Source organism: Gallus gallus, chromosome 9 (assembly GCF_016699485.2).
Source record: "Gallus gallus isolate bGalGal1 chromosome 9, bGalGal1.mat.broiler.GRCg7b, whole genome shotgun sequence".
Taxonomy (NCBI): Eukaryota; Metazoa; Chordata; class Aves; order Galliformes; family Phasianidae; genus Gallus; species Gallus gallus.
Genome location: NC_052540.1, coordinates 2,098,681 through 2,112,584, shown reverse-complemented (window position 1 = coordinate 2,112,584; position 13,904 = coordinate 2,098,681). Strand labels below are relative to the sequence as shown.

At 42.3% G+C, this 13,904-nt stretch overlaps 1 protein-coding gene across 1 annotated transcript in view; it reads left to right on the top strand.

Annotated features, from left to right (window-relative positions):
- The first annotated feature begins 312 nt into the window (after positions 1-312).
- The window catches only part of ARHGEF4 (Rho guanine nucleotide exchange factor 4), a 202,418-nt gene continuing 188,826 nt past the window's right edge, over positions 313-13,904 (top strand). Inside the window, exon 1 of the mRNA XM_040706022.2 lies at positions 313-807. Within this exon, the coding sequence (XP_040561956.1) occupies positions 610-807 (198 nt within the window). The 5' untranslated portion in view covers positions 313-609. The remainder of the gene's footprint in view (positions 808-13,904) is intronic.

Here is a 13,904-nt window from a genome sequence, read left to right as displayed (position 1 = left end):
GCAAGACTTCATTTCTCCTTTGGAAATGTGTAGCCTTCAGAAGCTTGGCATCTGCAACATCCCAGACAATGACTTACTGTGGCTAGAAGTCTCTGGAATGAGAAAACCCTCCTCCACAAGAACATAATTTCTCTATTTCTTTATTTATTTTCCAAGAATTGGGATTTGTTTGGGGGAAGCACAGTTGGCAAAAAAAGAAAATCAAAGAAAACAGATTTTTTTCATCTTTCCCCCTCCCTCCTCAAGTGAACGGGGGAGTATTGGTGCTGGGGGCTCGCTCTTCAAATAAATGGCATCTTTCTCTTCTCTCTTGGCAACGGCAGGAGTATTCTTGTGCTGTATGACAAGGCTAGCTGGTGCTATATTTATCTTGTAGCTGTATGCATGGTTGCAAGAGGTCATTCAATAGGAGACAGGCAAAGAGCCAGTGCAGTTTAAAGAAAGTTCTCTCGTAATCTGAGTGTTTGGGCTGGCTTAAAGACAAGGCTACATAGTTTTGGAAGAGTGAGGAATATCCTTACAGAGATGAGATAAAAGTTTTCCCCAGTTGTCACTGGAAAGATCAGGGCTTTGTGGAGAAGGGGGAAAAGCTTTTTTTTTTTTTTTTTAATGGAGTTCAATAGATGTTTGGGTGCAGAAGATGAAGAAAGAAGACAGGAAGGTGGGAGAGATGATATTGATAGCATTGGCAATGAAGAACTGGATTTGGTACAAATGTACCTTACCTTTTTGCCTGAAAGATACGTGAAAGCAAAATTCACCTTGGCAGTGTACCTGATGTGCTGGTTACTGCTGGAACTCTGCAAGGTAAGAGATCTCAGTGCAAATATGTGAGATTTTTACTGAGCTGCTTACATACTTAAAAGGCAAATTAAGCAGTGCCTGCTGATGTATTTGATCGTTTATTAACGTGTACCAGGCAATTGTCTTCACTATGCCTTGTGAAAGGAGCACTGCAGATGCTGACACTGTACCCAGATATAGGTGATCTGTCAGGGAAGCACTTACAGGGGCTACTCGTAGAGTAGGATACAAGGAATTGCTAGCCAGCTTATGCACTATTACTTCATTTCAAGATATTTGTGATTACTTTAAACTGTGTTCTAAATGAAATTCCTTCTGGTGCTCTTTATTGGCTTACATTTGACTCTTGTGTTGTATGAGCAACAGAATGTATTTCAGTTCTGAAAACGTGAACCAAAGTATAAAATGGAGACTTTAGAATATGCTGTCAGTTACAGTGGAGAAGCAGTGTACAGGCTGCAGTGGGTCTTAGCTAAAATGTGAACTCATCACATCTAATGGAAATACTTTTGCCTATTGTGTTACTCTATGGAGGGGTGGGGGAAGCAAGGTATTGGGCCAGTTGTAAGAGGACTGAGACGTGTGTGTTCAAAATAGTGATGTTTTATGTATAGTGTTGCTAAATAAATCTGTAACCTATAGTATGTCTTCCTTTGTCTCTGAATGCAACAATACAAGACCTGCTGTTGTAGGTATTTAATCATCACCAGAAACAAACATCAAAGAAATGTTTCCTGGGTGTCTTTTTTTCAGAAGTATGTGATAGGTAGGAAATACATGGCCATGTGGTGCAGCCCACAGGTGTGGGGCCAGCTGGTGCCTCAGCAGCAAGAAACCCTCTCCTACAAGCACCTCTACATGTGTTGGCTGCTCCTTTTCAGAAAAGTTTCTAATTGATCTGGTTGTTCTTGCTGTAGTTTGACTCTTTTGCAACTGAACATGAATTTGTAGGTTTTAAGAGCCATATCTCTGTTGTAGGATAAGCCAGAGGCAGACATCCAGTGGTCAGTCTGGGTGTGTCCAGCAGTTTCAGTATCTTGGACTTGTTGCCAATGCATAGATTTTTTGGGGGGGACATAACAAGTGCAGGACACATTAAGTGACACAGTAGTTTTGGGCACACATCCTGTATCTTAGGACAACAGTTGTTTCTGCACCTGACAAGTGGCAAATAATGTGTAGGGTTGGACCATGGGAAGAGGCTGGTGCTTGATGGGAGGAAAAGCATGAGATGTCACTACCATGCAGGGGAGCAGGAGCTGGCAGAGTGTGACACAGTGTCCATTCAGCTCCCTTCCTCACATAAGCCCACTGCTATAGAAAGTTCTCCATGTGGACTGAGCTGTAAATTGCACAGTATCATTCAGTACTTTGCATAGTTGTGACTGAAGTAATTTATCACTCCATTTGAGTGGGGAGTGTTCTGTAAATAACAGGCAATGCTATTGAAACTCACAAGCTAGGAGGGGTGCTCCTGTCTGTATCTGCTTGCATACAGGATTGTATTTGCACATTGCCTACATGACCTTTGAGAAATAAAGGGACAAGGAGAAGTAGAACAGCTTCTGTTGAAACTACAGACTTCAGAAAGCTCTCTGAGAATGTTATGGTATTCTGGCTAAGCTGAGAGGATAACCAAACCTTTTTATATCACAGCAATATTTAGTTATTAATGCTTCTTTCTTACTGTGCTTTCTTAAAAGCTGTTAAGGCTTGAGATCAGATTTTATTTCCTGACACTCCTCTGTGACTTTGCCCTCTTCTGCATCCTCGTCCATTCAAAGAGTGCTGTTTTTATTCTCCTTCAGATTCACAAGATGAAAAAGCAGCACAGTGTTGCTCTTCCTCAGGTTCTGTAGCTTGGCAGAATCCAGTGGGGCTGCCCCAAGGGAATGGTGCTGCAGTGTTACACAGGCATCCTTTGTTCACAGCCTGTGTGGCAAAACCAGTCCAATTTCTCACCACAGGTTGGGCTCTGGGTGCTTGTGGAGCATCAGAGGCTGCCTGTGACTCTTCCTCACTGCTGTCCCCAAAGAGGAATAGAGTTGTGGCCTTTCTTTGAGTGTGAGTGGTGGAGTGAGACACACACACAGCCCACAGTCCTCTGCAGGCTGCCCTCTGGGGAACCTCTGCTATATGTCTGAAAGTTAGGCTCCAGGTTTTCAGGGTCACCACAACTTGTGGTGGAGGAGGAAAAAAAGACTTGGGACCTTCCCAAATATTCCACATGCAGAAAGACAATCCTCTCATCCTTTCATTTGGTTCTCCTTTTCAAGCCCCACTTAGGAACACTGGATAGTTACAAAGAAAGAATGGTTAGGGACTCTTTCATGGATGCCTGTGGCTAAGCTTCTTGCAGAGAATCATAGAATGGCCTGGATTGAAAAGGACTACAGTGATCATCCAGTTTCAACTCCCCTGCTGTGGGCAGGGTTGGCAACCACCAGACCAGGCTGCCCAGAGCCACATCCAGCCTGGCCTTGAATGCATCTATGCAGAGATGCATTTGGCTGGATGGTACAGCTTGTCAGTAGGAGGAGCTTTTCTAGTCTTCCACCTCTTGTCTGAAGTAGTTGCTATCCAGGTGCCTTATGAAACGGTGAGATTCTCTGTGTGGAATCTATAAAGCTGAGTTGAGAACTTAGTGAGAGTCAGTCTAGTGCCCGGTCTCATGCTTGAGCAGTGGCAGTGTTAATGTTGCAGACGGTTGGACTTCTATTATTTTGTAGCTATTTTCTTGTGTCAAACTGCATGGAAGTGCACGCAGATTGTGCTTAGCTGATGAGACACCAATCTCTCTGCATTCTGTTAGTGGCTCTTTCCATCACAGATAATCCCTTCATTTTCCAGTTCTTGCCTGCTCAATGTATTGTGTCCAGAGCTACTACTTCACAAAGAAGCAAACAACTTCAGAAACATCAGTCAAGTTTTAGAAACAAATGATTAAATTAACACAGGCTCTTCTGGGCCATCTCCCCTTTTTTATATATGTATTTTTTTTAGCTTGACTTTTACTTCAGATTATAAACACTATAGGAGTGGATTATTTCAGTGTATGTGGTAGTGGTAAAGGTGGATAAAGCCTCTTTGGGGGGAATGCACAGCCTGGTTTTCCTATATTGTGAAGGAGGTCTCTAACCATTAGGCTTTGGCCACAGGGAAGTGTGGAGGCACTACTTGCTCTGTTCCTCAGCCAACTGAGGAGGAAAGGATGCCAAAAGGCAAGTTTTAGTCTTTTGTTTTGAGTCTTTTGTTACTGCTGACTTCTATAAGATCTTCAGTGGAAGCGCAGACCCTTCTGGAGTTGTCACTAGTGTGTTCTATGCCTTATTTCTGATTCCAGCATCAACATACAGCAGGCTGGAAGGTAAAGATGTGGGTGACCTCTTCAGGAGAGCAACCCCTCTGTGGATCCCAAATGACATCCTCTAGGGAAGCTGTCTATTAAAGGGAGGAAAGATGCTTCAGGTGTATCACTAACGTATAGTGATTGCCTATTGGTATAATTGTTGCCTACTGTTACCCTGTTTTTGACATTGTCAGTGTACTCTGCCGAGAGCACTTTACCTATTATATTTTTTAAGCAGGGGAACGTTATCTTTAGGAAGCCCGTATTTGGAGGTTCCACTCTGTTTCTCTCTCTTTAAATTGGTCCCAGACTATCTTACTGTGGTCACAGAAAGCATTTGGCACAGCAAGGAGCAGAATCTTGGTCTACAGAGTGTGAGACAGGCTCAGCCCGTGCTTCTTGTTCTGTGCTGGTAGGTGGCAGGCTGGAAAATGAAAATACTGCAGTGGGAACTGCCTGACTCCCTTCAGAGTTATTTTTCCAACTGCCTTAACATAAGTGTTGGTTGGAAACAGAATGGTTTTTATAGTTATTTCATATTTCATAGGCTTACATGATCTTGCTGTGTCTGTAACTCCTCTATCTTCTGAACACTTGCCAATTTCAGCGAAACTTGAGTGAGGCAGAAGCTGCAGAGTTCATATGAGGGAGGCAGGAGTCAGGGAGTGGAGACAGACTTAACTCATGCCCCTCCCAAGGGAAAGGCATTTGTCCATTATCAAGCATCAAAAGCAGTGCCAAATATTTCCATCTCCACTCTGGAGAACTGTAGATCCATAGGAAACCAAGTCTGGTTGACTATGGATCCAAGACTGTTAGTTCAGCTGCTTGCAGAAATGTTTTCTCAGTGAAGTGTTTTTTATTTGGCTGTTAATGGAGCTCCACTGAAGCTTACTGTTAGCCTTCAGACCTCAGAGTGAAAGCTAATATTTAAGTGCAACTTGAGACAGCTTAAGAGGGATGTCTTTCAGGAAGCTCTAAGCATTCTCTTTGCCCCTTGGAATGCTGGAATCGGTCTCAGATGTATCAGTGAGGATATTCAGTCTCACTTTGCTTATTTAATCAAAACTGCTGATCTTTAATTCGGGGTCACAAACTATTTGGGTGAAAGGCCTGATTAGATACGCACTTAGATCTGCTCATGATGTTTTTGGAGTTATGGGGCTTATTTTGTTCAAGAGAAATATTGCTATTGATTCATTTTTCTTTCACTTATGCCCAAATTTTCTGGATTCATTTGGACTGGAAATAAGAATGCAGCCTGTCTTAACATGACATGGTATTTAGAGTGCTGGGTAGGATCAGGTAGTGATAAGGCAATGAAATGGGAAAACTGCAGAGTATTGAACCGGCCAGAGGGCTTCATTCACACTGGTTCTTCATTCTGGGCAGCCATTCAGCTCTTCTTTGAGTAGTGTAAATCATTCACTGTATGCTGGCTGGGGAGTCTGACTTCTTCCTTTGCCCACTCCAAAAAGCCAAGAATGGTGTTTTTTTCCAACACGTTTAGTATTCATCAGGCCATCTCATGGATCCAGCTCTGAGTAACACCCAGTGTGCTCAGAGAGGGCATGCTGTGAAAGGCTGGTACGCACAGCAATGCTGAAACATCCTTTATAGACCTGGGGGATGATCCCTGGAAAACCAGCACACCTCACTTTTACCGCTCATTCTCTTAGCATTAACACATCTTCATTTGTATGCCTGTGTTCAGGAGCTACTTATCTGTGTAACAGTCTTTTCTCAGTTACCATTGTTCTCAAACTGTGCTATCAATCAAAGCTGAACCATATTCTCTATGTGATTAGTTTGAGCACAGTTCCTGAAATGAACCTGCCCATGCATACTCCTGCAGCACTGGAGCTCATAAGCAAAGGGAAGGCTTTCTTGCTGGATTATTACTTTATAATTGCTTTAAAAAAAAAAAATGATGATATGAAATCCTATGTGACCAGTAGAGTACATAGGGTGGGCTGAGAACCTGTAAGTAGATGAGTGAGAACAAATTATTTCTTCCTGTGAGCGCTGGAACAGTTGATATTCTTCCTAGAAAGTTTCTCATGATTTCAGACATCTAGGGAGGTGTTGCTTTCTTTCTGTTCCTGGTTCTATCTGCTGGAATAAAAGCTGAGCTGGTGATAGACAGAAAAATTACAGCGCTCCAAGTGTGATTATTTACAAAAATGGATGAAAATTAGCACATATTGCAGAACTTGAGGTGTGACAGCTGCGTAATAAAAGCAATGAGACGTTACCAGAGAGCACAATGTCCAGAAAGCCACAGAAATACTTGGGCAGGACAGCGTTAGAAGCTAGTTACATCACTCTGCCATTCTGGATCAGGGATCAAAATCAAATTTGAACTTCTAAGTATGAGCAAATGTAACCTTTCCACACATATAACTCCAGTTTGTTTGGAAACTTGTTTGCACTCAGGAAGATGTGTCTCAGCATGGAAAAAGTTCATCTTCTGGAGCCATCTGACCTTTAACCATACCATCCCATTTCCTGTAAAAGTGATGTGAAATGATGTTTAATAATAAAAAAAAACTGTCCTGTTGCTTTTAATTTCAGTAGCTACATCCTACTTTTTCCTCGTTTGAGAAGTTTTTCTCTCCTTTAAGTTTCAGCTTTGTTTTTGGATGGCATTGGTGGGTTTATTCATAGATTAGAGAAAATAGTGCAATTCTGATTATCATCACATGTGGACCATCATTTTGATTCTAGAAAAATGGTGAGATAAACCTTTTGTGTCCTTATGCAGTATGCCAGGTCGTAGTGTTGGCATTCAGAGAACCTCTTGGTAACAGAGGAATTAGGACAGAAAGATTTCCTTTGGTTCAGGTGTGAACTCTGGGTACAGCTCGGGTACCCAGGCAGATTTTCAGGGTGCCTGCCTAGGTTTGCCATTCCAAATCCTCCTACTGATCCTCAGCCAGAGGTGCTGCTGCTGCCACAGGGCACTACAGCAAGGTGTGAATCTGCCCCTGAAGCACAGTTTTCAGCACTGCTGCTCACTTTAACCATTACAGCTGACTTTGTGTTGATGTGACACCCTTCTAGTGAAACAAATCCATATTATATCCACTTACATTATACAGGTGACACAAATCCATCCCTGGGGCAGTGTGTTGTGTTGAGGTGTTAGTTACCAAAATCTTCATGCTCTATGGTGGCTTTACTTGAGACACAGAACTAGCAGCAGAGAAGTTGCAGAAGTATGCAGACTCCTTCTGTATTTCTTTACCTTTTCCTCAAAATTATGTATGATATTGATTTCTGGAGAATAATGTAAATGCCCTGTATTACTTACCTAGGAGAGAATGTCACGGACAAAAAGTAGAGCAAAGGCTGTGTTTTTCTGCAGAGCTCAACTGAAAAGAATAAAAAAAGAAAATGACAAAAATCTCCTAGTATTTGGAAACATCCAAAAAGGTTTTTTTGCTGCCAGTGTGGACGATGTTTTGTGCTCAGACAAAGTTATGGGGTGGGGCAAGCAGAAAGGATTAATGCTGTTTCCATATGAATAAGTGTGTTTTTTTTTTTGGGGGGGGGGGGGGGGGATATTATTTGTTGTAATCCTATCAGCAAAACATATAACCCTAGTACAGCTTGGAAGCTAGTCTCTCCCTGCCTAAAAAGAGACCCAGCCCTTAAGGTGCGGTGAGAAGCACGGGGGAGATGAACCAAAATGTGAGAGAAACATTAATGTCAGTGCTCAGGAGAAAATAGATTTCATAATGTTGGCAATGAAAGATTACTTTTTCTTTCCCCTCCAAGTCTCAGCTCCTGGAAGCAAGTGACTGAACAAGGGCATTACTTGGAAACAAAGACAGCTTTCAGGTGTTAAATCTGAAATCGTAATTTCCAATGTAATGGTATTAAACTAATGAATATTTCACGCTTCGAATTCTCAATTGTCTTGCAAGTTATCTCTTAAGAGCTTGGATCAGTTTGTAATGGGTACCGATTGTAATAGCTACTGACTTCTGTGCTTTGCTGAGTCCAGATCAAAACTCTAAATGGTGTGACCACAGCAGTGTTCATTTGGAAAGCGCAGCCTTTCATTTCTCATCTCACATTAACAATGAGCCAGGGTACCCAGCAGAGTGTAGGGGGATAGACATCAGCAAAATGCGTTGGAAGCATGAAAAGGCTTCCTGAAAAGAAATGAAATAGCATGTAAGTTGCTGGAAACAGACAAAGGCTCCCAGAGCAAACCTGCACTAAAGGTATCCGGGGAACTTTAGTGTGGGATGTTTCTTCTGTAAGTCCTGGATCCACCCCTCTCCTGGGGAGGGGACAGCTATTGCATTGCCTGTTAAATTGGCATGTTTTCTGGAAGCCCATCACAGCACATCAGAAAATGTCCTTGTTTGTATACCAGCTTGTCAGAGAGTTAAGAGTGACAACAGATGGTAACAATAAAGATGTGATCTCATGGTGTTCCAAGCTTGCTGAAACTAAGGCTCTGTGTACATCTTGGTTTTTGTAGACATGTGAGCAATTTCACTCCGTTTACTTCTGTTTGTGTTAGTCCTGGAAGATAGCAACTCTGACTTGGCTGTCATATGGCTGGCAGTGCTGTTTGCTTATTCCAGGGTACTGCTGACCAGGTACACAGAAGCCTGGCTGAAGCTAGAGCTCATGCAAGCTTTGCAGAGCTCTGTACTGTTGGTCCACACACAGTCTTACTGTATGCGCTCAATCATTACAGTTCCAATACAATAGCTTTAATCCTTTCCAGATTGAGAAATTTGCACCACTCTGTGTGGAAAACACTGGTGATCTGTTCACTCATGTTTCTTCTTGAAGCTTCCTACAGGGTCTTGGACGAACTCTCCATCTCTGTGTCTTTTGTTCATTTTACAGGGAATACTGGCCTATTCCCACATAGCTTTTTTTGAGAAGGTATGTGTCTATGGGCTCTGTATAACAAGTTTCCAATCTGTGAGGTAGCCTTTAGCTATCCTTGCAGCATGGACAAATAGAAGATGAAGAGGAGACTGACTTGTTAGTGGGAAAGGAGATCTGAAATTTGAATGCGTCCTGGTTTCATCTGGGATAAAGTTGATTTTTAGTTCATAGCATCTGTTATGGTCCCATGTTGTGGCTTTAGGAGAAAAACAATGTGGGTAACAGTGATGTTTAGTTGTTGCTGAGCAGTGCTGCACAGAGCTGAGGACGTTTCAGCTTCATGTGCTGTCCTGCCAGTGAGGAGCTGAGAGGGGACAGAGCCAGGACAGCTGCCCTAAACTGACCTAAGAGATATTCCATACTGTATGGAGGCATGTGGAAAAACTACAAAACTGGGGTGAGTTGACCAAGAGGGCTGCCACTGCTGGGATTGGCATCGGTAGGTGAGTGGTGAGCAATTGCTTGGGAATCGCTTGTTTTGTATGGGAATTCAATCCCACGCTTTTGCTCCATATGCATTTCCATGTCAGACACCATTCTGTCAGACTGCTCCTCTGCTGTCATCTGTCCCACACCAACAAAATATAATGGGATATTGGAGTTAAGGTTCAACCTCTGCTGCCATCCACCAACATCCACCTCTCATGTCATGGGCCAGCACCCATAAATAGGAGGCACTACTTCTGAATGGCGTGTGTACATACTGTAATGCCATAGGTATATTTCTATCATTACCATTCTCCTTCTCTCTTCCAGTTGCAGCAAATAGTTTTTAATCTCAACCCATGAGTTCTTTGTTGGTTTTTTTCCCAACTCTCTCCCCAACCCCACTGGGAGGAGGGTGTGGTGAGCAGCTGACTGTGTGGTGCTCAGCTGCCTGCCAGGTCAAACCACAACAGAATGACACCTACAATTTGTATGTTAAAGAGCACTGAACTTTTAAAGAACACTTTCTACAGCTCTAAAATAAACCTGAAAAATGGTAGTTCATTGCTGAGAAGCTTCCACAACTCTTTGGCTTTTAATGTTCTTGTTCATTTTTGCACTATCGATGAGTTTCCTGTAAATGTGATATAGGTTGGTTAGCTTAGCAATAGAGATTAGTACATTAGTTTAAGAACCAGTATATTAGTTTAGCAAAAGGAATTTGTAAGTGATAGTTCTAAAACTTTCCACTTCAGCTGTAGTGGGTGAACAGTCTTGTTTTTCCTCAATAATTTTGCACTGGGGACATAATAAAATACTTTCATGTTCTGCCTCAATGATTTTGTCTCATGAGAAGTACTGGAGTCACCATAGAATACTTTTATCCTTTGCCTCAGAACATGCAAGGACATTTTCCTCGGGTTCCACATACATTGTTTTTAAGAAGTGGTTCACTATGGCCGAGCAAGCAATGGGAATCTTTCAAACTGGGGAGTAGTGAATGAAAATCAGTCCAAGGGTTTAGCGATGAAGCTGAGGGTGAGAAAAGGGGAAGAAGTAGGCGGGCACTTGACCACCCTGAATACCACGGAGCATGCCCAAAGGGACACTAGCACATGTCTATAAGACCTTGAAAAAGAGTGAATATGTATGGCAATGTACTGCAAATGTATGTTTTAACTGTATAAATTTAGAACCTGAACTCTGAGAGTGGATGCTTGCTTGTCGAGTCACCCAATGTGCATTGTGAGGAATAAAGGAATGCCACTTCCTAACACCACATTGGAGTTAGAGAGTTTTCTTCCTGGATTTTGGATGACAAATGGATCTCTGAGATGGTTTAATTCTGTCTCTACAGAAATGGTAATCCTTTGTAGAAATAAATAAAGCAACAGGGAGTTATATCAAAAAAGAGCCCACACTGAGAATAGGGAAAAATGAGCAGGGACCAAAATGGACAGTGTCAAAGGCTATTCGAGAAGTTTTAGTAGGTTTTACTGGCAAGGATAAATTGGTTTTACTGAAAATTGGATGCTGTTTAGTTAAATAGTTTGAGGTTTCAAGAGTTGCATGTGGTGACAAATGGTTCATTCTCTTCTGCTCTTAACAAAATGCTTTACAATTTGTCTTAAAGTTCCCCAGGTCTGCAGTGTTTATTTGAACACAGAGGTGTTAAGTGGTTACTTCAAAAAATAGTCCTTACAACAGAAGGGAGGTACTGCACCAGGAAGAACATGAACTCTTACAGAAAAACAGCGAGGCACTTGTTATTGGTCAGGATCAAAGTCATGACTTATGCTGAATTGCAAAGGGCTTTATATATAGAAAAAGCAATAAATAAAGACACCCAGTAGAATCTGTGAATCCAATCTTGGAAGCAGTGCCACTGTAAGGACCATCATCAATATGTGAAGTTCTTCTATATAATGACCCTTTTTTTGGCAAAATTTTTCATTTGTTTTTGGAAGACTTTTAAGACTGTTATCTTTAATTAATCAGTTACGCTTTGGGGACAGAAGAATTTTCCTCCTGTGAGTGAAAGAAGTATGCGTAACCCACAGTGTTTCTGTAGCAGGGGAGATATTCCTCATCCTAAAGATCATAGATTCAGTGAGGGTGATGAGTGAGGGCAGTCTCCAGCCATATCTCCCACATACAAAAGAAATGTGGGAGAATGCACATAAGGAAAGGGGTTTGGGATCGCTGCTCAGACCGAACAATGTACAGTTATTTTTCTGTAAGGCATCAGTGTAGGCAAAATACCAAAAAAAAGGGCAAAACTTTCAACATTAGAGTTTTATTTTACTACTTCATTTCCAATGCAAAGTTCAGTGCAAGTGCAGTGAAGTTTGTGAACCTTTCAGCAACAGTTGGCCAAGTTTCAAACAAGCCTGAAATGGTATGTGGTTTTGGGTGCAAATCAGAATGGGTTTGATCCCGAGCCACTTGAAACACAGCAGTTTCATCTGCACGCTGCTTTATATTTCAGCCTTCATTGCAGGCCAGATCCTAAGGATTTCCTTCTTGGGGAATGTCCAGCCTTCCTGGACACCTTTGCCCTTCAGGACATAAAGGGATGGCATGTAATTGCTTTCTTCCCAGCCTGCTTCTGTTTGGGAATTCCTAGGAAATGTTCTCTGTGTTAGATGCTAAGCCCAGGGGCCCATACAGGGCAGCTTTTAGCTCTGGTTTTCTGGCATGAAATGGAGAAGTTCCTTTTCTTGTCACTTCAATACTGTTGTCATTGACTGCTCCCCAATATCTCATGTCTATTGTCACTTGGGCAGTGAGTTAGTCAACACACTTCTCCCTAGTGGAATGAGCAGCACTATTTACATGTAAGGACTGATCTGCAAACACTTCTCAAATAACACCTCACCAATTGGCCTCTTCTCTCATGTGACTAGTGATAGGACTAGAGGGAATGGCTTCAAGCTGTGCCAGGGAAGGTTCAGGCTGGACGTTAGGAAATACTACTTCTCTGAAAGGGTGGTCAGGCACTGGAATGGGCTGCCCAGAGAGGTGGTGGAGTCACCCACCCTGGAGGTGCTCAAAGAACGTTTGGATGTTGTGTTGAGGGACATGGTTTAGTGAGAACTATTGGTGATGGGTGAATGGTTGGACTGGGTGATCCTGTGGGTCTTTTCCAACCTTAGCGATTCTATGAACACAAGCCTGTCAGCGTCTACTTTTATGAAACCAGTGTTCAGAAAAGAACTATCTGTCTGAGCTGTTCCACTTATCATCTCTAGCAGAGAAGTAGTTGACAACAATAGGAGAAAACTTGGTTTGTGGAGGTTTTTTGTTATTATTCGAAGTGCAATTGTACAGATAAAAAAATCTTCCAGATTGCTGTTAAACTATCCAAATGCTGCCTTGATGTGCACACGTTGAAGCTGCTTTGCTCTGTAGTCCACAGCAAGATCTAGCACTTCAAACAATTTAACATTGTTCAGTGCCTTTTTTAGTGTATTTTGATACAGGTCACATACAGCCACATAACCCTGAGAATTGCTTCTTTTAAAAAACAAACAAACAAACAAAAAAACACAGACAACCTAGGTGTGTGATTTTGTAGCAGGGTTGGTTATGTGTGCATGCAGCTAATACAAGGGGAACATGTGCCACAAACCTCTTTTCCCACCAGTTCCTGTCTTCATCCTTGTTTGCTACTTCTGTCAGTGCTTCTCTTCTCAGACCAGCTTCTGCTTTCAGCCCTCAAATGCTTCCTTCCCCAGCCCACACCTAAGGATTTTTTCCAAGTTCTTTTCAAACACCAATACATCTCTACAGGATGTAGGTTACACACGTCAATCTGGTGGCACGTTCTGAACCTGTGAAAGCAACGCTCTCACCAGAAGTGCTATATCCCCACAGGGCTTTATTACATCCAAACTGAGAGTGTTACTGGGAGCAGTAAATGTTTGCAAGGTAAACAATTTCTTCATGAAAGCATAACAAATTGCACCACGCTCTGCCAATCACTCTAAGCTTATCTTCTAAGCGTTACAGAATTCAGGATTCGCTCCTGATCTGACCCTAGGTTTTTCTAATGTTAATTCCAAGGACGAGAGTTATGCCTGGCTTGCGTCATTCTGAAGTCAAGACACAAGTCAGGACATTCTGGGATCTTCCTGAATGAATCTGTTGAAGAACTGTGTACTTGATGGTTATATAAACTTAGCCTCAGAGAGCTTCCAAGTGAAAGTCTTGTGTTAGAAAGATTCTTAGGTTTCCACATCCAGATTGAAGTTTCAATGTGGTAGAACCGTATAAACATGATTATTCTTTTAGAGAGCTGGTAATCTTAAAGCAAAAGGGTAAGTGAAGGGATTTGAGCATGCGGTCTAACTAGGGTGCTGCTAGGCATGGATTTCTAGCATTGCCTTTTTGCAGTGTGGTCTATAAA